This window comes from Anabas testudineus, chromosome 2 (genome assembly GCF_900324465.2).
Source record: "Anabas testudineus chromosome 2, fAnaTes1.2, whole genome shotgun sequence".
In the NCBI taxonomy this organism is placed as follows: domain Eukaryota; kingdom Metazoa; phylum Chordata; class Actinopteri; order Anabantiformes; family Anabantidae; genus Anabas; species Anabas testudineus.
The window spans coordinates 5,185,784-5,211,194 of record NC_046611.1 but is presented as its reverse complement, the minus strand read 5'-3'; the positions used below and the strand labels follow the sequence as shown (position 1 = coordinate 5,211,194).

At 40.6% G+C, this 25,411-nt stretch overlaps 1 protein-coding gene across 1 annotated transcript in view; it reads left to right on the top strand.

Moving 5' to 3' along the window:
- Positions 1 to 17,649, top strand: part of LOC113164681 (prospero homeobox protein 1-like) — a 33,934-nt gene extending 16,285 nt beyond the window's left edge. The window contains exons 6-7 of the mRNA XM_026364079.2: positions 3,553 to 3,747; positions 15,641 to 17,649. Of these exons, the coding sequence (XP_026219864.1) occupies positions 3,553 to 3,747; positions 15,641 to 15,826 (381 nt within the window). The 3' untranslated portion in view covers positions 15,827 to 17,649. The remainder of the gene's footprint in view (positions 1 to 3,552; positions 3,748 to 15,640) is intronic.
- The last annotated feature ends 7,762 nt before the right edge of the window (positions 17,650 to 25,411 follow it).

The window sequence follows — 25,411 nt, the reverse complement described above, 5'->3', positions numbered from 1 at the left end:
TTCAGTGTTACAACGCGCACATTTATGTTGATTGTGCACATTCATTCTGTCGTCTATAAAATGTGTCGAGCTACAACGAATGTGGTTGAAGTGGCAGATTCTTTAAGGATGTGTGTGTTTGCCCTTCCAACATGGCCTGGGGGGTCTGACAACACCGGCCATCAAGGGGAAAAGAGGGGGAGTTGGGGCACCCTGACACTTTCTGACACTCTTTCCCCCTTTTTCGTTGTAAACAGAAAATGGCATTCCTCAAGCTCAGCATTTTGCCCCCCCCCACCTCCATTCTCTTTCTGTCTTTTGTCTCTTTTTTTTGGTCTGTGCTGATTATGATGAGCTGGACGGGACAGTGGGTGGGAGGAGGTCAGGTGGTGGGACAGTCGGGTGAATGCATGTGAGTTTGTGTTTCATAGTCCTGTGCAGTGCAGTCATTCCTGAAATACTGACCCTGTGAAATGATTCCAGGCTGAGAAATGCATGATTCACAGTTACAGATTTTAGGCTACACATTTTCTTTGTGCTCAAAATGTGATTTTTGAGCAGCAGCTGTGGTTTGTTTTACTTAGACAAAAAGTTCTGTGCATTATTACAACTACTTCTAGTCTATAGTTCTGTCATCAGCAGTGTGATACAGATAATTGGTGTTTTTCACATATGAACTCTGGACAATGTTGGGAGAATCAGGCCATTAGCTCACAGGAGGAGTTTGTTCGAGTCAGATGCATTCTCACATGAGAATGTGGTTGATTTCTACAAGCGGTGGGAGGCATGACATGAAAATTTGGAGATCATATTTCAACATTACCTAGACTTTGTGCTAGAGGGTTTACAGGATCAAGTCCAGGTAACAACCAGGCCATCTGACTGTGTCAGATTCTGATTCAGACATCTAAGTCTCACATGTAGCTCACCTGAGAAGTGTCTGCACAAAATCTTGCTCCCTCTAACTGCAATACACAGTATGTCAAACTAGGATTAAATGTTTACTGCTACAGTTTTCCTGGAAGGTCACCTAGATCATTTATTTCCCAGCTACCAGTTAACTTCCCAGAGAAATTTTATGATTGCATTTTAAAAGCTAGCTGATATAATACAGTGAAGTCAGTCTTGCAGCTAATTTGTCCCATTGGCCAACCATGGTACTGCATGGTAAGCATTTTTAGATTGAAATCAACAACAACAACAACAACTGTGAAACTAAAGGTCATTGTTAAATTTCATAAAATCATATTTATTGATATGGCATAATCTCAGTTACATGAGATTTAAATGTATAATTTTGCCTTATTTGAACAGTCTGGACCCAAAGAATAATATATCAAGTTATGTATTTTTTTATTTAATTAATTAATAATCTTATTACTGTACGTCATTTCTAATTTCAGAGCTAAACCTATTAGAGATTTTAAGTGGCACTTGTGTTTACGTCATGGGATTCAATGTAAACTTTTTGGTGCATTTTCTTACAATAAATCCATGGATAGATTGTTACAGTTAGACAGGCAGACAAATGGTGAACATAGAAAGAAAATGGAGAGAGGACATCACCCTGTATGTCGACTGTTTGTGTTTTAATTGCTGAGTTATCACGTTCCATTCGTGTCACCCTTTTGTGGGTCAAAATACCCCCACCACACACGTACACACACACTTTCCCCGTTTCTGGCTTCATAAAACCAACTCCCTTTCCTTCTGCTGCAGACACACACACACACACACACACACACACACACACACACACACACACACACAACCACCCCCCCTGAATTATGCTCCATTATGTCACCACCTCTGACCGCTCCTGAAAAAATACCTCCTTCCCTCTGTCATCCTCTGCTTTTCTCTCTCTCACTGAATTCCTTTCTCCATGATACCTCGCTCTATTCAGCCTTCTCTCTCGTTTCCCCTCTTTCTTTCCCCCCTATCTCTCTCACTCATCCCTTCTTCCTGTGAGACAATGTCTTGTAACAATACAGAGCTTAATCTCCGTGTCAAAGCCGTTTTTCCTCTTCACCGAACACACACAAACACACACACACACACTTTCACTGTGCTGTCTGTTTTTTTTTTGCTCCATGTTTTGTTTAGCATGAGGAAGAGATGAAAATGCAAAGGACCAAGTAGATATGATACACAAATTGAGAGCAATCATATTCTACATGTTACACCAACAAGTCTACAAATAAATTTACTAAAACCTGCAATGACTATTCTCAGAATAAGACGTTTAACACTGCAGCCTAACTCAATCATGTAAAAAAACTGTCAGGTTAGTATACCAGAAAAACACGGCCCTTCGGTTCCACCGTTCCTTTTTAATTCCTCCGTCTATATCTCCATTAATACTGGAGTTACAGGGTGATTAAATACAAGTAATGTGGCCATTAAAAAGTTGGAACTACAACAAAAATAACCATACCTTTAAATACTGTAATGTGCGTTCAAATTTTAATTTGTCAACAGCAATAAAGTGACGGACTGAACCAGTATTTTCTTCTATTACGTGCAGTTACTGTAATTTTGTACTTGTGTGAGCCAACATCTTTCATATAGTGCTGGAATATATTCAATGTTTTTGAAATAATCCAGTAAAAATATTTAAATGTCTGACATATTTTGCAGCGTACTGTTAAGGCCTGCAGGGCTGAAACTGTGTTTGATGAGAGTTGCTTAATGTTGTTTCTGCTCAGTATGAAAACCTATAATGGCCCAGTGATAAAATAATATTTGGGTCATTCTTGTTTGATTAGGAAGGTTTCTAAGGACTGTTTTTTCCCCCAACAAGTGCCCTTAAGGTTTAGACAGTGTTTTTGTGGCTAATGAGGTGGATAAATGGATTTTATTTTATTTTTTAGATTTTAACCCTGTGTGGGGTCATGTGTGCTAAATGAAGTTAATTGGAGGAGTTGGTTCTGTTGCCCATTGTCTTACATTTGCATTTATACACGTCTCATGTACAAACAGAGAAAATTAATGTAAGTTACCATTATTTTCGATTGCCCATTCAATTTTAAACAATAATTTTATTATCTACAGCAGTTAGCACAATACATTCATGTAAAACTAAGGCATCAAACCAACCTTGTTTCCATTTTGACATTGATTAAACTGGTCTAAAAAGAACTGGGAAACAACAAAGATCTCATCGTCTTTACTTCTTGTTAAACGTAACTTGTAAAAACATTTCTTCAGACTCATACATCTGTTCTGAAAGTATTGACCCTGTATAAACTGCAATAACTACATGAACATTATGCCCTGTAAAAATTAGTCAATCCATATGTAGATGTGCCGTCATACAAGGTAAGCACTCATACCCAGGACTAGTATGTCAAGTCAAATGTGATGACATACCGCAATGCAAATATGTACCAAAGAAAACATCAGCCTGTGCTATTAAAAATCAACAGCACTGCAAAACAGGAAGCAATACTCAGCACTTAATCGACTCCATCCTACTTTTAAATCAACTCAAATCTGTGAATTCCTTTTAAGACGTATGTTTAAACTAAAACCTCAATGAGTTTTTACATTTAGATTTTTCTACTGTTCTAGTTCAATCGCTGCATTACCTCCCAGCTGATCAAGTGGTTCAGCAACTTCAGGGAGTTTTACTACATCCAGATGGAGAAGTTCGCCCGGCAGGCCATCAACGAGGGTGTGACTGCTGCAGAGGAGCTCACAGTGGGCCGCGACGCTGAACTCTTCAGGGCGCTCAACATGCACTACAACAAGGCCAATGACTTTGAGGTAAGCTTGTCAAAAGAGAGGCTCTCAAATGTGTGTTAAATTTGTCGGTTTGACTAATATAAAGACAAATATTAAGTTTGGAGCAACACCAGTAAGAATACATACCGAAATATAACAACGGCAAGTGTGTGTGCTTTGATTAATGACATTCACGGCAGATATTTTCATTTTAAAAAGCTTCTATTTGCCTTTTTTGAGCTTTAGTATTAAAATCCAAACTCCAGTTTTCAGACTTTAATGTTTTAACTTTTACTGAATAACATTCAATTATTATACACCTTTGTAAATTAAGTTTTTTTTTTTTTTTTTTTATGCCATGAAAAGCGGAATAATTTCACAAATTGTTTCATTCACTCTTTGACCCTCTGTTCACTTGCTGGAATTCACACTGAAGGACTAGTTTGCCTTCAGTTTAGTGACTGATTCAGATTTCTTCCTAAATATTTCAGCAGCAGGAAGTTTCCTTTTTCTACTACACATTATTTCACTAAATTAACTTGTCTTTAACAAACTGTTTCTCCGTTCACTTTCAAAAATGAATTAAACCTGGATTCAGCACATCTCACACAAACGCCCTCTACCAAGTCAGCTGTTCAGAGCGCAACAGTCACCTCACGATTCTGCTGAGGTGTGGATGTCGCAGTATGTGTGTGTTCGATGAGGCGAAAGAGGACGCCGCTTGAGGCGCGGGTGTCCTTGTCAAAGCGATTTGCAGAAGTCACATTCTCTGCCTCACTTTTTCTCTCCCAATATTGGTCTAAGGGGACCTGAGGGCCCTTAAACTATCTAACATAACATCAGCAGCATTTAGATGTCCATTAGCACACACCTCACTGCTGACAAACACACACACACACTTGTCTTTTTGCTTAGTGAGAGTAACATGGAAGCATGCTTAAATACATAAAGTAAGATTAACAGACACACTCAAATATCCACACGCACAAACTCGAAGGTATTTTATACTGGAGGAATGAATAGCAAACACTTTGCATACTTTACATATCAAGGGGTCGGGTAGCTTTTCACAGGTGTGTATGTAAAGAGCCTGTACAGGAAAGAGACACTCGCATGCAAATAATGTATGTGTGTTTATTTTGGCTGGTCTTCAGCTGAGTTATTTTTAGGGACTGTGGGGTAAGGTTCATATTAGCGTCAGGAGTTTGAAGAATGACTGCAGCTTTGCATATGTTTATATACTTAAGTTTTAAAAATTGATTCGCTGCCTTTCTGGCATCCATTAGTTTCAGCTGATTTCAATGCAATATGAAAATCAACTGGAAAACAGAAACTGAGTCAGGTAAATGTTCAGCGTTGACATTTAGTCCCCTGCGTTTTAGCTTCAGTAAGTTATTGGACTTTTTTATACAGCTCTTAGTTACTTTTCATTATTTTCCTACTACATAAGACAATGAGGTGTCCGGGGACGACAATCACCTTCCAGACACCGTAAGCTGACTGTACAGTGCCTGAGAGGGAGAAAATCATTATGAAAACATGGCAATGTGTAACGGTTTGCATTTGTAGTTTAAAGGTTAATCTGCGTCCCTGTAGAAAAAGGCATAAACGTAATCAGGAAAAGATGCTGATACAGACTTTAGTAAATCAACACGAGTCCTCTGTGCGTTAATGTGATTGTCTGATTGCAGTGGTAGGTATACATTTTCTCCTCCTTCTTTGTCCCTTTTCCCACCTGCCGCCTCCTCTCCCTTTACCTTCTTCCTTCCCTCCCTCCCTCCATCCATCCATCCCTTTGTCCGTCCGCCCTGAGGGAACATTACTGGCTGGGGACTCTCTCTCTCTCTCCCTCTCTCTCTCTCCCTCTCTGTCAAACTCAGAGGCGTGAAACTGGAACCACGGCCGATTCAGCAAGTCTCCCGACGTACATACACATACGCACAAGTCTTCTCCTTTTGCCAAATTTAGCATCATCACAGTTCCACCTTGGTTTGTCCCCCATCACACCTCCTCCCCTCCTCCTCTCCTTTCCCTTTCCTTGCTTCCTCTCCTTCCTGCTGAATCTGTCCTCTGTCAATATGTTCTCTTTGTCACCTCCTCTCCTTCTCTCCTTATACCCTTTCTTCTTTTATTCCTCTTTCATTTTCCTTTGTCCTTTACTCCCTTTCTACCCCCTGCTACCTTTTAGTCTTCTTTTATTTTGTCCAAACCATGTCAAGTTCTCTTCCTCTGCTTTCCAACTTATGTCTTAATCCTTACGATGCACCCTGCTTAGCTACCCTTTCCTTTCTTACCCTACTGCACTATTGTCTCTTCTTTTTGTACAATATAAATATTCTCCTTGTCAATTATGTGGAGAGAATTAGCCTAGGTTAAAGGCTAAAAGGGTAAATTATTTGAATTTGCAGTTCATCTTAGTCAACACTGATGAAATAAAGTGTTTTATGGTTTGACAGGTTGATAGAAAAAAGCCATAAAGCCAAAATGTCATTAGTAAACGTACATGGGCAGCATTTTAAACAGTCATTGTAGATTACTGCTGTGGAAAGGTGAGTGTAATTTGTTAGGAGTTTTTGTGCGCTTGTTGTCATCTAAAGTTGGCGTAAACAGGCTCCAGTAATTACAGCAGCTTCATTAATTACCACCTCCTCCCCTCTCTCCATCCACATTCTTTCAACTCCTCTTTCTTGTTTACCTCTCTGTCTCTCTCCATCCTTGCCGTCTCTCCTTCCACCCTCCCCTCCTCTCCCTTGTCACTGTAACAATTTTGTCCTAATTGCGGCTCTGCCCACTAACTAATGAGGAAGGCAAAGAAAGGAAGACGGCTGGAGGAATGGAAAGGAAACGGGGAATAGACTTAAAAAAGAGGGAAACAAAAAGAGAAAGAGATTTTCTTTGCCAGGACACTCAGGGAAAGGTGTCAGCTTCTACCTTCTGCCAAGAGATTTTTTTTTATACTGAGAACAGATTGATCAGTCGTTGGTTAAGTCTGCCAGCAGCGTTGGGCAAGGCACTCTTAACTTGCCTGAGTGTGTGTGTGTGTTAAAGTTTTGGTGGAATATTTGAAGTACACCTATGCTTTGGTTACTTAGGAAGAGTGTGCTCGTGCTCTGGCATGCCCAACTCCTACGCACACACCACCATTATACACAAACACACACACATGAGAAAGAATAGAGGCCTGGGGAGGGTATAAAAAGATGAAGTTGTCATATTTTGGTGCGCGCGTGCATGTGTGTGTTGGATGACGAGGAGACAATGAGATGTTTTTATGAATCCTTCTAGAGGACGTTCTCATCTTTCCAGTTCAAGGATCCTCGCTGGCTCTGTCAGCGCCAAACAACGGCACAGCTGTGCCCCACCCCCTCCATAACACACACACATACATACGTGCACACACATACAGATACTCATTCATGTTCTTCTGAAAGAGCAGAGAGACCCTCCCTTGAAGGGTGGGTGTGGTTGCTACCAAAATCTGCCCTTTGACTATAAAAGACACACACACACACCTGGAGGCCACAGAGTGGTCACACACTCACATTTCAGGGCTATCTGGTTTCATAAACTGTGCACTTCATGAAAGGCTAAACTTCTCATGTCTTTCTCCAGCGTTTTAGATTCTTTTTCATCCTTTCACTCTTCTAATTCATCTATTCCCTCATCTTTTCCGCTTCCTCTTCAAACAAGTCCATTGAAAGAGGAAAAAAAAAAAAAAGGCAGAGTTCAACTCTCAGGAATCGATTCTCAAAGTGGGCTTTCTATCACATGCTCTCCATCCACTAGAGCTTTTAACAAATGCCTCTGTGCTGAATTTTGGGTTTATTTTTTAGTATTTTCGACTGATAGGCTGTTTTAATGAATAAAAACACATCGACATATAAAAGATTAATCTGTATTGATCCATTAGTCTTTTGTCAGTGTTTTTTTTTTCCTCGTCTTTCTGTTGTCCTCACCTTTCGTCTTTTTTATTTGTAACCTACCCAGAAGGCGCTCACACACTAATAGATCAACCTTTAGACAGAAGATGGATTTCAAACACTACACCTGTCCTGCTTTCTTTTCCTCTCCTCATAACTCAGGCTTATCCCTTATTCTAAATGTAGCGCTTTGGGCAAATGACTACATTTTACTTTCATTTATGTCGATTTTACAAGGTTTGGATTACAGGATTATTATTGAGAATTCAGCCTTTTGTACAGTAAATAGTTGACAGGACAATGTGGTGAGAGAGATGATACTGTATTATAGGCAAAGATTCTCAGCTGGATTAAAACTGCGAACAGCTACGAGACACATGTTGTAACCACTGAGCTACCAGGATGCTCCAGTATGTTTAATTTGACCATTTTTACAGAATTCTGAAAGAATAATATTCAAAACAGAGGACTGAAGGTATGCAGGGTTATTATGGAAGGAAGAAAGTCTGCTTCATATCTGCTGAACTAGATGCAACCTGATTTCCATACGCTATGTTTAAATGCTATTAATTTGCTTTGGTAATTATATTCTAAGGTCAATGAGTGGATGAACATGCAAAACTTTCAATCCAACAGACTGGCATCAGCAACCTACAGCTGATTGTTGTCTAGTGGCTGAAACAGCTGATTAAGATTCATTAAACACTGTATTTCACCAAGAAATTAATCTTTATCTGATCATGAACAGTGTTTGGAGAAAATACAATAATACAAGTATGAAATCGAGCTTTAGTCGCCCAGAGATTGTAGGAAAAGTAATTGAACTGAACATGACAGACACAATAAAAGGTAGTTTACAAGTTTACAGATATGTTGTTTAGATACTTCTTGAGGGCAAATACATTCACAAACCCATAATCTATGTGATCACACACTCTTTGTTGCTGTCACTTAAAGTTATTAAGTCTTCTCACTGTCACTTTCTATCTCTTACTGGTTCACAGTGAGCAGTATGGTACAGACAATGCCACCTGCCAGTTTCTGTCACTATAATTATAGCTATCTGCTTGCAGTGTGTGTGTGTGTGTGTGTGTGTGTGTGTGTGTGTGTGTCTTAGTACTCCAGTTGAGAAGAAGAAGGCATCATCTTTGTCACTGATCCTGATTGGAGTCACGAGGGTGCAGTGTGTATTTGTGTGTGCGCGCCTGTGTACGGTCTTCCTGTATGTTTGTGTGAGTGTGTGTGTTGTGCATGCAGTGATTCCCTTCCCTTGCCCCAGCTGTCTCCTTAGCTTTAACAATAGGCCTGGTAACAAAGATGTGGCCTTCAGCCTCCGTCATGTGATACCAGTGGTCTGCAGCCTCTCAGTCAGATCAACCACGCCATTGTCCTCTATGCATGACAGACACACACTTACACACACACACACACACACACACAAAGAAGCAAAGAACACACACTCTATCCAAGGAAGCACAGTTAGTGTATGAACAGACAAACTATGACGTGCAATGATACAAAGACACACACTCAAGAGATAGTGAGGACAGACACACAGACGCAATCTCAGGACGCAGACCCTTCCTCTCAGTCACATGCAGTGTGAACAAAGAGAAGCTGTCCTGGTGACAGTGAGATCAGTGACTGATTGACAAAAGAGCAGCAGAGAAAGGAAACATATTGCTAATGTCCTGGAGAAACTTTTAGTGTCAACTTTCTTAAATTTCACACTTTAAATGAAGAAAAAAAAAAAAAAAAAAAACGTGTGACCCTGGGGTCAGGATATTTTTTTATATTAGAGCAGGATTTATTTGACATCAACCAGCTGACTGTGTCTCTAAACTGTGTGAGCTGTTTTGTTTTTTAACTGTATGCAAAGGATACAACAGTGCAAACGTGTGATCTTTCCAACACTGTGCTTCCTGCTTCACTTAGGAATGGCAGCTATCTGCCTGGTGCAAATATGGGTGACTATGTCAAGGAGCACCTTCCCAGGTTATTGTCTGTGCTATTTATACATAGGACGGAGCAGCAGGAACATAGAGGACAAGAAGTGAATTCCCTGGCTGGAGAAATGACAAATTAAAAGGTGACTGCCTGACCTTTCCTAAACAATTATTATTAAAACAACCTTGAAAAGGGCATTAAAACTCCAACCAGGGCTGTTTTAAGCTTATTAAGAAGAAGATTGTTAGCCCTTGGTGGCACATCCAAGTGTTAACAAGCAGTTTTTCCTTGTATAGTCTTTCAAGTGTCAATAATGAGACAGAGCAACATTAGCAGGTGCTTCAGATGTTTACAGGACACGGCAGGAGAGCATAAAATCACGCAGGACAGATGTAGTCTCGGAGCATTAATTCAAAATAATTTTAATGTTTAAACCAGTGTTTGGCTGGATGTAGCTAGAAAGGTGAGAGCATGCTCAGTGAATGGACATTAAAATGAGGAGGAAACTAAGGAAAGGCACACACAGGGAAAGTGCTGTGCACACACATCCCACAAAACTAAAAAGCTTCAAAGCAACAATCGCATATATTCTAAAAGACACCAGGTTTAATAGCAGGGAAAGCGAGAGATTGAGAGGGAGGAGGAGGAAAAAGGAAGCAGATGCTTGTGTGTTGGCACGAAAACCCCACGTCCAGTCAGTACCACACACAATTTGCTCAGTCCACAGAATGAGCAGCAGATGAAAGAGTTCCAGTATTGTCTCAATGATAGAAAAATAGTCCACTGACCAACAGTGAAGTGGACCTCAAGGCCACACAGGGAACGAACAGCACAAAAGACAGTGTGATGAGGTGTGTGTGTGTGAAGGGGTGCAGTGAGGGTCATCTGAAACTGAAAAGAGAAACACCTTGCAGTTATTAAGATAGTTTAAAGATGTACAAGCGAGCTGAAAACTGATCAATAATACATCAACTCATTAGAAGCAGTTAAATAATGTGTGTGCACATGTACACCTGAGTAAACAGTGTCAACATCTGCTATGTCAGCGAAGCAAGGCAGAAAGAGTTCAAGTAAAAAAGGACAAAAAAGGATCAACACACACATCGTCTCCTTCTGTTAAACATCAATATATTTCTTAAGAGCCTGGGGGTGTGTGTGTTTGTGTGTGCGTTTGTGTGTGATTGGCCTTTTGTGGAAGACAGCAAGTGAGGATGGAAAGGTAAAGGAGAGTCCGGCAGGTGGAAAGACACACAGAGAGAAGAATAGGTGGAGTCAACTGAGGACATACAAACACACACAGACCAGACGTCTCTAACAGCCTCATGGTGACGGTGCGTTAAGAGGAAATCGTTGCTGAGAAATGGAGAAAGGAGTGGTTTATGTTCAGGAGTGAGGAGAGAAAGGGAGGCAGGGAAAAAACCCATGAGGGAGGTGGGGAGAAAAGAGGACAGAAGAGGAAAGGAATAACAGGAGAGACACAGACCTGGTTGGCAGGTGATAAGAGCTAGAGACGAAAATAGGAAGATGAAAAGTGAGGAAGGGCAAGGTTTAAGGGAGCAGATGAAGAAATGGACGTGGTGTGGGAGAAAATTAAGAGCACAAACTGAGGGCATAAAGTCTCAATTTTCTTGGAGCTGATGGTCTACATACCTATAAAACAGAGAGCTTGGTCTTATTGAGGCACGTTTAAAGTCAAGTCCATTTGAGAAGCCCTGCCTTATGATGAAGTGCATCCACTGTATCAACAAATAAGTTGTTAGATTAGTACTATCCCCTTTCCCTTACTGATAGTTGTGTAGATGCCAATTAGAAAAATACACACAGTGTTAGGTTTGGTTCTTTATCAATTTCTGTACAACTCACAAGTGATTATTGACAAGTCTGAATCAATTAGGGCCCAGGTGGAAGCGTATTTATGTGAGACTTGAGTTCAACCTGAATACAAGTCGCCAACTTTCTCGGGAATCTCTGGCATCAAATGAGCAAACAAGAAATCCTTCAATGTCAGTGAGTAATGGTGTTGCCTGTGTTGATGTGTTGAGTTACCCAACACTACATACACTAAACGTTTTTCTACTCTGATGTGTTAAAATGGGATAGTAAATCCATAAAAAGTAACCTACTTATAAAGGGTTCTCCTTTATTCTAAAAATATGTCCTTTGCGCTGGTGGCATGCACTGTAAAAACGGACAAAATTAGCAAAGCAGACGTCACTGTTGCTAACTGCTTATTGCTGTGCAGTTTGGGCACTAGTGATGAGTTTCTGTAGATGATGCTCTTCATGTTTTCACAGCTCATGTTCAACCATGAATGGGAAACTCAAGAGAACTTCCATAGAATGGAATTAATATAGTTTTGTATTTGTCCTTCATATACTTTGATAAAATGAACCATAACTTTCCATCCGTGAGAAAACAGAGAAAATGCAAATAAGATGAGAGACAGAGTTACATGCAGCAACTCTAGGCAAAGATGAACACATTTGAAAATGCAAATGACAATTGAATGAATCACAGCAGCACATGACAAAATGACAAAAAGCACTAAATGCGTCACAAATAGCCAAAAACTAAAAAACCAGCTGAAGAGGTGTTAATGCAGGTGACATTTCTTGAAAGCAGTAAATGTTTGTCAGCACTTCTCACTTCAAACATTTCAAAATACGCCATAAGTTTGCATGTAAGATGAAAGAAAATGTTAAGTGAGCTTGTGATTCATTATACAGTAAAATAAAAACTACCAATACATTTCCAGGAAGGGATGAAGGACAGAGGAACCAAAGGAGAAAGGAGGGGGAAGTGAGAGGATGAGCGAAAGGAAGGCAACGAGGAAAAAAAGAGGGAGGGAGAACATCCCAGTAGGCCTCTTTGTTGGGCAGCGATTTAGAGATTTACAGGCTCTTGTCCTTCTGTGTGTGTGTGTGTGTGTGTGTGTGTTAGTGAGTGGGGAGAGAATAATTGAGCCTCCCTTCATCCAATATTTACCCACCGAACCGGAGCAATCATGCGAATTATGTTTACTGGGAACGAAGTGTCTTTCTTCCTCTTCATCTTTCTTTCTCTTTCCCACCCATTCCTTGCCCACTCTCTCTCTCCTGGCAACTACACATCAAGATCCAAGCCAGGAGAAAATCTCATGCACACACGTACGCACACACACATTGGGGAGACAGGCCCATCTGTATTGATGATGGCCTAATTTAGATCCCTTTATTGGACTGATTTACGATGGCCAGACAAATCTGGGCATCTGGACCCAAGTGTTTGTGTGTTTGTCCAGTTAAGCTGATACCAACACCGGACACACAATATCCTCCTTGTTTCATTTCAGTCTTTCTGCTAGTGTTTCCCTACCTCCATGTGACTCAGCGGTGTCCTTTTCTCTCTCCATCAGACTCTTGTTTCAGCACTTTGAGTCCTCTTACCGCTGCAGAGATGATGCATGCCAACCTAAAACATAAAAAAAAAACACCAATCATTATGCTGAACAAGACAGTACCAGCACTTACTTAACACAAAGATACCAGGACCAGGGTCCGTCTAGGTCAAGGTCACTAAATGCTTTACTATCCTGCTGTGCGTGGTGGTTTTTGTCTTGGTGGTTGAAGTATCAGATGACAAACAATGGAAAGATGAAACAGAATTAAGAGGGTGTCATGAAGACAACCCACAGCTTCTTACCTATACATTTGCCTTTGCTTTTGGCTATTTAGTTCATAGTAAAAGTACAAAAATAAGCTTAACATTTAGGTAACATGAGGTTATTCACATCAATAATGAAGCAAAATTCAAGAACAAGGCATTTGTTTAAGATGACAGCAAATTTGAAGGAGTCATCCAACAGTCCAGGTTCAGCTCAAAGGCACATTCATCTCCGTGGTCGAGCTCAGGTTTCAACTTGTTTTGGCCCCGTGAGACATTTTCAGAGCAGCATTTAAAAGGTTTAGTCCTTGTGAGGTTTAATGATCAACACAACCAATTTGTTCCATACCTGAGCAAAGCAAGAGTCAACAGTGAATTGTCTGTTACAAATCTCAGTTTACTGGTGAGTTCCTGGTTTAACTTTGACCTCCCATGCTCGCTGTGCTTGTGCACCAAATCCCTTTTGTACAGAGGGATTCTCACTGACATGCTGGCTTTTGTTTTCACCTCCAAACAAAGCAGTCCTTGAATGATGTGGAAAAACTCTCCTTCTTGACCTTCTGGCCTTTATTGTAGCGAAGATGATGTTTCCTGCTGCTCCGTAGAGTTTAATTATTAAAGTGATAAAAAGGAAATATCAAATACAAAAGTAAGATCGTGCAAGTATGTACATGTGTAACCCTGTGGCACAGACAGAGATATCAGTTCAGACATTGATTGGTGTGGATGAGAGTGATAATGTGTGTGTGTGCATCTGTGTGTGTACAGTAGTGTCTTTAGCAAGACAGTGACAGAGGGCCTCATTGAAATAACTGTGGTCTCAAGGGGCCAGCTAAAAAGAGAGAGAGGGTAGGTGAGGGTAGACAGAGTATATGAGAGTCAGGGGAATCATTTAGGCTGTGTGTGTGTCGAGTGTGAGTGTGTGTGGAGGGTGATTCATCCGTTCTGGTGGCGGCTAACCTTGGCATGTCCTGCCACGCGTGACGGGGTTACACCCAGATGGCACTTTGCCGTCCTCTACACGTGTGTGGGTTTGTTGGGGTGTATGGGAGCATGTATTTGTCTGGAGTCAGGTGTGTGTGTGTGTGTGTGTGTGTGTGTGTGTTTTGCACCTACATACAAAAAGAAGAAAAAAAAAAAAAAGAGTGGAGGGGAGACAGGATCCTAGTAAGGTTGTTTAGTGTCTTTGTATGATCTTGCCCCCGGGAGAAAGGGCAGAAAAAAAAATGAAAAATGTGTGTGTGTGCCATTGTTCTGCTGTCGTCTGCTGCACACACACACACACACACACACACACACACACACACACACACACACAAATGTGTGTGTAACGACAGTATGTGGAAAGGACAATTGGATCCCTTCAATCCCGTCTTTCTTGCTTGAACTTACAGACATAGTGACAGATCAGAGAACTGGTCGCCTATCGTTCAATGAATGTTTCAATACGTGCAAGTGTGTGCGCACAGGGAACCCCACACACACACACACACACACACACACACAGCTGGAGGCTGTTAGGAAAGGGGAAGTGCATTTTAGGGGAAGTTCACCACTGAAGAAGAACTTTGTACAGGAATAGAAATATATGGACACCTGAAAGACACACACACTTAACCTAATTCAGTTACACCTTCACTTTTGTCAAAGTAGGTCTATTTAAATAGTCCAATGTTAGTTTTACTTCCTTTTTTCACTTATTTGACAGAATATTGGCACATATAGTAGGAAAGCATATATAACTTATTTATTAAATAGGTGAAAAATGTGTAAAACCTTTATCTACACTTAGACTCACTTTTTAAATATGTACTTGTTTTCTTGCTCGCTGTTTGCTTTAATTTCTTTTGTGTGAAATGTTTAATCTCTTGTTGATACCGTGTTATTGTTATAATTTCATGCAGAAGGTTGTTGGAGGAGAAAAGAATGTCACCTGAAAGATGTTGTAAGGGGTTTGTTTTGGTGATTTGGGTATAAAAATACAACAAACTCATAAATATAGAGAGAGGCCTTTAAGATGAACTGGGACAGGGAACCTGGTCTCGTCTTCCAACATCAGTGCTGAACTTCACTCATGCTTGAGTGCAGATGAAGGGGATCAATAAAGTATTTCATTATTATTCATTATGTAGCCAGCTTTCAAAATGTATAAAGCACCTTTACAGAAGAGTAGAAGCTACTAGGGCAGCACATTTGTAGGTGTAAAGGTGTGAATGTGCACAACAGTCTGTGGGATGTCATCCATTTCTCCACAGAGAAGTACGACAGTTCTGTATTTCGAGCTCATTTATTGTGATAAATCTTGTGCTGTAAATACAAATATAGTACTATAGGGGAAAGAGAAGTTCCTCTTCAGGAAATCACTCACCATTTCCTTTTTTTTCTACCTCTTTCTCTCCTTTGCCCATTTCATTTACCTCCTGTAGGTTCCCGAGCGATTTCTGGAGGTGGCCCAGGTGACGCTTCGTGAATTCTTCAATGCCATTGTGGCTGGCAAAGACGCAGATCCGTCATGGAAGAAGGCAATCTACAAGGTGATCTGCAAGCTTGACAGTGAGGTTCCTGAGGTCTTCAAATCCCCAAACTGCCTACAAGAACTTCTCCATGACTGACTAGAGCTAAGGAGGAAACACGACAAGCAAGACAAACCTCCAAGGACTGTGAGAAGACTGTAAGAGAATCCATTGCAGCTGCAGAGTTAGACTAGGCGGACGTCTTCGGTGAAGTGCATTTGAAAATGTCTGACGTTCATGCAGAGACTTGAAGTGATTCTTCATGAAGGCTTCAGGGAGGTTTGTGGATGGTTGTTTTTGGTCAGCCCTTCTAAACTGACCCTCAAAATATTTTATAAAGAAAAAATATTCCTCTTGAATGAGGCAGAGGACTCCGAGTCGTGAGTCAGACGATTCAATTAACAAATTGTGTTGAAACTTTTATAAATTAAAAGCAAAACTCCTTGCACTTACAGAACAGCTCCTTGTCAAAAACCCGTCTCTTCTTTCTCCGCCTTGTCCAAACTCGCTCTTCATTCTGCTCTTAAGGAACAAATGGAGGAGGAAGATGACGGCTCAATCTTCAGCCTGAGGTCTGGGATCAGGAGTGAACTAAAAATAAAGATGATAATATATAAAAAAAAAAATCTTTCTATTGTGGATGTTTTTAAGTTACATGAACATTTTTGGGAAAAAGTGATGTTTCTGTATTTTTCTCCTTTGTATAAGCTTTCAGCTTCTCTTCTATAAACCCTCAGTCATTCACATAGATACACATGCACATACAACTACACACACACACACACACGTACACACCCCCCCCTCTTGAATAGGAAAGCACAGTAGCATTCCCAAATCCTCACCCAAACCCAGATAAACTGGGCAAAAAAACAAACTTAGTTGTTGTTTATTTCCCTTTGTTTCCCCTCTTTTTACTTCTTCCTCTTCTTACTGTACTGAGACTGTACTAAGACTTGTTTTGACTGTGTGGCTCTCCCTGCCCCCCCCCCCCATCCCTGCCTGCCCCTCTTGGCTCATGTTGCCTTCAGGCGCCCAGAGCATCAATGACAAAAATTGTATTGGTTATTTATTTATTTATTTTTTAATCTCAGTTTTAGAAACTCAGTCCCATCTGTTCAAACCTGATACACAAACAGTACAAAGGTTTGTTATAAACTGTTTAATCAGTAAATAAAATACTTTTCAGTGCATAGTTTAACCAGAGCCTGACCTAAACTGAATTTTTACTAAACTGATGTTTGAAAACAGCCATGTTTGTTTCTAATAAACATAAGAAATCAAACAACTAATATGGGAAAAGCAGCTCCTGCATGCAGCCATTCGGCACTTGTGGGGAATTTGTTTAATTGCTCGGTTTTGGGCCTTCATCAGGAGCTGTTAAATTTTAATTGTGAAATGACTTATAAAGGTTATTAGACCAAAACACAGCTGATCTTTTTGTTTAGCTCCTGCATACCTGTGTGTATACAAGCGTGCAGATTATGCCGTGGTTGGTGCTGTACTAACTTTGGTGTCCTCGTCGCCATTTTATTTGATTTCTGTTACAGCATATGTGTAACGTGAAATTGTCCTTTATTGATCCCCCTTCATCGCTGAAGCACTCAAACTGCCAGTCATCGAAAGGCGTCAAAGTAAACCAAAGTCTTTAGATATTTCTCTCTGCTCTGGGTGGCTAAGAGGGGCGGCTGCACCAACTGGGTCATGTGTGAAGTGTTTAAGGTTTTAACAGCAGAATAAAAAAAAAAACAACAACAAAATGCTGATATTTGTAGCTTGTATAGATGTAATAATTACTCTGATCACTCCGATACTGTTATTTATAATTGAAATAATTATTCCTATTAATGTTATTCTGATGATGATTATTATTAATGCTTGCTACAGATTTGACCAGTGGTTTACTTATTGTTTATCCATCACACTGCAACATGAAATAAATTATTCTTTGAAAAAAACAAAACAAAAGAGGGGTCTGTACTAATGTTTGCAAGTGTGTGATTTTACTTTTCTGTCCTCTATTTGCACTGAGCTGCGGCTGAGGTGTAGAGGGCATTGACCTTTTGCATGTGCCTGCCCACACACACCAAATCACCATCCACCCAAGCAGTAACTAGGCAACATGATGGCCACTTTAACTCTGTCTATGTCCTCCCTCCCTACCTTTCTCTCTCTCTGGATTCTGTATAGGGGACATGTGATCCCTTGTTGTTGTTGCTGATGAATTGAAAAGAGGAGCGCTGTGCGATTATTGTCAGCACAAAAGCCTCAAAAAGCTGCTGACGCCTAGATTAGCCAGTACAAAGACACAGGGACAGACGCACACTCACAAAAAGACATAGGTACAGACTCTCTCGCACACACAGGGACAAGGCCTGTCTGCCCTCATTGCCCTACCATCCTTCTCATCCTCTGTCCCTCCTCCATTTATCCCTCTCTCATCCTCCATCAATGATAACATGGCCATGGCAGCATGCTACTGTGCATCACTCTACTCGTTGGTTGGAAGTGTGCAAAGCCAAAACAACAAAAGGCATTTTAGATATGCTCATTGGCCTACGTATCTGACATGTTGAGGCTGAAAAATGTAACTTTCAGCACAAGTTAGCGTGGTCTAAAGTTGCTCAGTTCAGTCATTACTGATTTTATCACTCCACAAAATCAATAAACTGTGAAAAAGACACATTTTTAAAGACGTGCACATTTCAAATTTAAAAAACACAGACAGATAGGGGTGCTTACACTGCCAATGCTTTTCATTAGAACAGGCGGGGCGGAACAGGAGGTGGGGTCAATGTTCGCTCTATATGATCATACACACACACGCACACCGTCTGCCTGTGAAAGCACATCTGAGCAGCGCAACAATAAAACAGCTGTGTTTGTGTTGGCCTGCTGATTGTTTCATTCTCAATCACCCCATCATAGGCACAAACACACTTACACAGGCACAAACACACTTACCGTCTGCAGAGATGGTGTGACACCGACACATCTTGGGTAATAGTCTCTGTTATTATGGAGTAGGGAGAGAGTGTATTATGGAGGAAAATCTCTCCTCAACATTATTCTAATAGCTTTAACTGTCTTTCTCTGTGTAAACGGCTTCTAACATGAAATGCGGTGTGTGTGTGTGTGTGTGTGTGTGTGTGTGTGTGTGTGAGAGAGAGAGAGAGGTTTGGTTTCCTCTTTATTCTCACACATTGCCATATTGGTAGACAGATGCTACGGTTTGGGATGAAGCAGAATCATCAGTTGATATCTGCAGCTACTAAATGACAATTTCAACAATGAGAATAGTCACAGAAGCAGCACAGTTGTGACTGTATACATCCAACAACTAACGACTGCACTTTAAGGACACTTCACTACTTTAGTTGTTAGCACAGTAGTATTATATATTATAGCCTTATATATTATATTATATCCTTTATGTTTAACCCTCATTGTTGCACTGTTTGTAATCTTTAAACTAAATCTGACTGTGTCAAATGATAAACCAGTCATTTGTAGAGCCCACAAAACGGTGTTTTGTGTTTACCTGCTGGGTTAGGGTTTATGTCGATGTCAACAACAGCTAAAGAGAGTTTTTGCAGCAGTGCAGACAGTACAGTGTTTCTGCACAGTGTCTTGAAGAGCGTAAACAACCAGTTGATTAGTCATTTAGAGAATCAATAGATAATGAATCAGCAACTATTTTCATTTGGATTAATCATCTACAGTAAGTCACTTTTTGAACAAAAAATGCAAAACATTTTCTCTCCGGCTTCTCGGGATTTGCCGCTTTTCTTATGTCTTGAACTTTTTAGGAAATTGTGGACACTTTACACAACAAAGGGAGGTGAAATGACAGTCTGTAATGATAATGACACAAAGCTGCATCTTGAACTTTAAAAATTAACCATAAGCAAAGATGACATTTCAGCTCAGCGAGGACTTTCTGAGCCTTGTCAATAAAGATAAAGTCCAGCAGATCTATGCGTTTCTTGGTCCTCACCTTTTCTTTGAGTTGATTCTTCTTCAACTGTGTTTTTAAGCCAGTAGAACTTCAGAGCCCTGTCTGAACTGAGGCTGAGCTATAAGAAAGCTATTTCCAGTCTAATTATGACTCATTTCAACACATTAACATCATCCGAATGAATCAGTGATTGAATCAGACCATCAGTGGCTTCAACGAGCGCGTTTAGCTTGTTGAACAGACTTTAATCAGCCAGCGCTGCAGGTTTATTTGCATCAGTTCTTTAAGATGACACCCAGGTGAATGAAGCTAATTGTTGTTTAGAACAGCTGCCCCGGCAGCATTTTCACTCCCTCCTCCCACCACACTCTGCATCCCGTCATTTCTCCATCAGGTCATGATCTTTTTTCCCCCCACTAATTCTCACTCTTATTCATCTCACAGTCTTTGATTCCTCTGTCTGATACATAATAATTCAGACCTCCAACCAAATATCTAACCTTCCATCAACCCCTCACATGTCCAATGCCACCATTCAATTTGCATCTATCCCTTTGTTCCCCTATCCATCCATTGATCCTTCATTTTCCTTTTAATAAGCATTTATCATCTATGTATTCATCCTTAAGTCAAACAATCCATCCGTTCCGCCCCCCCTCCTTCATTCCTCCCTCCATCTCTCCTTCCATCAGCGGTCTGTTCGCTAATCAAACACCATCTGTCCTTCCATCCCCAACCTGTCAGGAACAGCTGCCAGCCACTCTCTTAACAACACTTTTAACAACCCTGCCGCATCTTCCACGGCCCGCCGCCCGCCGCCTCTACCGGGCGAATGTCGCCGACGAGGGCCACCTCCTCCTTTACGGGTACAGACAAACACAACAGACACATGGTGCGACGTGTGTAACGTATTAAATTAGGTGATCAGAGTCACACACGAGAGAAGAACTGTAAAGAGGAATAAAGAAACAATTAAGAAAACGTAGGAAAAGACAAGTTCAAGTAGTAAAACACAAACTTCTACTGGCCTCTTGATGAACCTAAGAAGCACCATTATGAACCACAGGCAAAGAAATGAAATTATTCCAGAGAAAGAGGAATAACGAGCTAGCAGAAGGTATAAATGGAGAGATAAAACAAAGGAGAGATGGTGCTCGGTAAACGAGGGGAAGTCTAAATAGTAATCAAGGGAAGAATCAGGCGCCTGCTCAAAAAAGGGTTTAGAGCTAATGGTCGGAAGTAAAAGCTCCCAACACAACCACACACACACACACACACACACACACACACACACACACACACACACACACACACACACACACACACACACACACACACACACACACAACCACACACAATTTTACATGCAAGTACAATACAATCATCACTCTCACACACACACACACACACACACAATTATAAGAACACAATCATCTTAAACACAACCGTTTTCTGACACATATAATACAATCACCCCTTACACAAATGTAATCACTCATCAATGCACAGACGCTCACACAAAACACAATCGTCACACATACACTTTACAAACTGCGCTGCTGTTGTCGTCAACATGCCAAGACATTTTCAAGTGTTATATCCTGAGGAACTTCCCCAACCAATCATTGGCACATAGGCCAGATGTTCACTGGTGCTTCAATGCAATGCTCTCCTGGCACGCACACACTCACACACACACACACACACACACACACACACACACACACACACACAGCGTAACACTGGCTGGCATCTTTGTCTCCCTTTCCCTTTATGCATATGAGCATTTGATATGAGACTGAAATGCCAAGACTGCACTTTTTCATCACACCGAGGGGAAGGAAAAGGGGTGAGAGGGGGAGAAAGAAATAAAGGTGGCAATTAAAGTATAACAGAGAGAAAGCCAGAGTTATAAAAGAAAACATTTAAAAGTGGGTAAAAGGCTGACATGCAGGAGTCAAGAGGGCAAAGGCAGAGGAGAGGGAGAGAAGCGCGATAGAGACAAATGGCTTAACATCCTAAATGTAGCAGCAGTGGAGCATGCAGGTGCTTCAGGTGATAATGTCTCAGCATGCCACCTAGTGGGAATGTTTACATACAGCCTGAGGATTGTTAACAGCTGTAATGTCTTTCTGTTTAGTTTTTTGTCTGCTGGGGAAACAGAAAAGAAGAATGTTAACCGACACTCACACATGATGGAGAAATCCTGTTCTGCAGCACAGTATATGCACATTTAAAGAATCACAGATTCTTACCACTCTCGATCTGCTTTAACTAAACAGGCTACAAATGTCTTCTCCTAAAGCATTTTTCAGTGGAATTGATGGTTGACAACATCCAAAGATGTTTTAAGCATAAAAATCGTTCTTTCCTCCGTAATAACAAAACTTTTGAAATAAAAACTTTGATAGATCTCTACTAAAAATTTCGACCAATGGAGGATTTGGATTTTGTCACTGGCCTTAAAAAAGAAGCATCTTTAGGAGCGATCTCTTAAAGGCCAACATGAGCATCATCACCTTGTTTGCAAAGTTATGACTGTAAGCTGAAATTCTAAAAGCATGTGACAATACTTGACATTTTTGTTATTCAGTCAGCTAATATTGGATGAGTGCCAGCAGATTTGGTACAGATAAATTTCCTTTTTGCAAGTTGCAAAAAAAAAAAAAAAAAAAAAAAGCAGACAAGTGGATTTATTCAAAGCTTCGCACTTCTCTTTGCTTCAAAAGAATAACGAGAACACCTGCATCTTTTGTTACAGTCAATGCTTTTCAATTAATGCTACCAGATAAGCTTTGCTCAGCAGGTGTGTATAGTCATTTGCGACACTGTCAAAGACGACACCAAAGCAAAGGAAAATGGCGAAATATTACTTGCAAGTTGAATTTTCTGTAGCAGGACAGCAGCACAAACATGCAATCAGACATGTCGATTTTAGATGTCTGACACGATTCAAGTTTGGGACCCCTCGCATCAAAGCTTTTAAACTTTTAATTAGTCAAAGGATATTTTTGTTCTGTTAAGTGTTATCAGACATCCTGAGGGCAGCGACTAGACACCCTGTGATGGTAAAATTCAACCAGCAGAGAGAGGAGACTTCTGGTGTGGAAATCAATGCAGCCTCACACAGGGCAGATGCAGGGGGCTCCCACACCCATTAGTGCATGCTTATAGATATAGACGCTCTGAGTGTTCGCTTGGATGCAGACACACATTTTGAGAGAGTGTGTCAGCCACGTGTCCGATGTCCAATACAAGCATTAAGTCTGTCAATAAGAGCCTTTCAAGAATACCAGGGGTTCTACCAACTGACACACACACACACACACACACACACACACACATCAACTTCCCACTCACACTTTGTCCTTTAACCAGACAAAAATGGAGAGAAGCCCGGGGCCGTTCCATTTTAATCCACATCGCCCACCCCATCCTGACATCCCCGACTCACACATCTCTCTGTTCCTTCCTCTTTGTCTCTCATGTCCCCTTACATCCTTCCTCTCTTGCCTTTGCTGACTCTCTCGTGTCATTTGCTCCCCACTATGAAATCTAAAGTGAGATCAAAGGAAATATGCCCGATCCATGTGATGACGTTTGACGGACTCGATTTTTCTTTGCGTGTATTTGTTGCATCTATTTATTGCAATTTTCACAAGTATTTGTGGGGTTTTGGAATCATTTAATCTGGAGTTGCTGAGTTTTGCAACAGATAATCCAATGAAGTATAACTGATGATACACTTTCAGAGTAGGGGACATGCAACTATTTAAACAAGAGCCAGATTTATGAGTCGTCTTAAAGGCCTGCTCTATTTCAACCTGAAAGAACCGCACAACCTGGCCTCAGATAAACTGACTATAACTGAATATCCAGTCCAAGAGTCCTTGAACAAGCTGCCAAATCTAGTTCAGGGCCACTTTTCTATGATCTATGACAGAAACATAAAATACAAAAAAAAAAGTAATTTAATTTGTGGATGAATACAGCATCACATCAGAAGAGTGAGAGTGATAAAACATTTTTATAATGGAAGAAATTAACTGCTATCAGTGGTCAGAAATTCTGAGATGTTCTGAGCCAAATAATTTCTGCTGTTCCACAATAAGTGAGGTAACAATTGTACCTACGTCACCAGTTGTTCGTAAGTGACCCCACACGTTTGAACCATAGCTGATTATCTTCTTTAGTTTTATCATTATGTATTTTTTCTAATTCTATTTTCTTATTGTTTGTGTTAATGGATTTTATTCTCCAGATAATATCTGAAAACATAACTCTAATAAGTCCTCAAAGTGCAGGGACTGGAAACCCAGTTCAGCGTCACTTCCTCTCCGTTTTATACTTACTATACTGGTCAATTTGAATGACAGCACTCAGACAGCAGAGAGAATTTTATTTTGTGGAAAACTGATGTATGTGACTGCAAATTCTTCAGATGTGGAGCAGGTGCTTGTGCGTGTGTTTATTAAAATGTTCTGATTTCCTGAGGCCAGTGCCTGTGTTGTCCTATTGTTAAAACCCCAGTGTGAGCCAAGGAATTTCATTTATCAAGAAATGGATAGGGCTCCTAGAAGAGCCCACTTCAAAAATACACACATACTATAAATAACTAAATGACACATTGGGCATTACCAGAGAGCGACTGCATGCTAGTGAAGTTACTACAGGTTCAGTAGAAATGGCTGGTGTGTGTGCATGGGGCAAAGGCATAAAAACCAGGAAGGAAAACAGAAGAAGGAGAATGAAACACTGTCATGAGGAGAATATGACCACTTGCTTGATAAGTGGCATGAAAGAGAAGACAGAGAGGGGAAGAATCTCAGGCCTCCCATGCTCGTCTGTCAACACACACACAGGCAGACTACAAATAAGCTGGTGCGGTTTCTTTGAACATGCAGTGGTCAAGGTTCACTGGTAGGTCAGATGGTGGACTGTAGAAGAGAGCATGGAAAATAACACACAAATACACACAGGCACAAACAGACAAAGACGCTTGTGGACAGCTGTCAATTGGCTGCTAAGCAGTTCTGAGGTAAAACAATGGCGCTGAAGGAGAACAGCACATAGTTTTATTGGGGTTAAAATAAGGTTAAGCTCTCAGATTGGCATGTGCCATGGTAAATCAGAACGAGACATGGCAGGAAACCTTATATATATATATATATATATATATAATATATGCAAAACATCCTGTAGCACCAGTAATTGTTCCAGTTACTGTGAACATTATGAGACAGTGAGAGAGAGAGGAGAGAGAAGGTGGAGGCTTCAACAGGAGAAAGTAATGTTAAGCAGTAAGATCAGCAGGGTGATCATGTCAAAATGTAAATTAAAGCTGCAACTAACAGTCATTTTTTGACTTCTTCGTCTCTAAGAAGTCAAAAAATAATGTAAAGTCTTATTTGTCTTGATTTGTGCTATAGTCAAAATGTCCAGTGAATAAACTAAACTAATTCACATTAGTTTAGATTTGCTGTGAAATACAGTGGGAGCTTTGCAGCATAAAGTTTAATCTCTATTCTTCTTTAATTTCTTAACAGATGATCAGAGTCAGTGCAGCTCGTAGGTCATCAGCACTTCTTCACAAGTATTGTTACATAAATTAAATTCCTGCACGTCTTACCACTGCATGTTTTTTAATTATGTTCCAGTAAGTTTGTCACAAAAACAAAAAGAATTTTTCTTTCCATAACAATTGGGTTATTGGGTTTTTGTACCTTAAG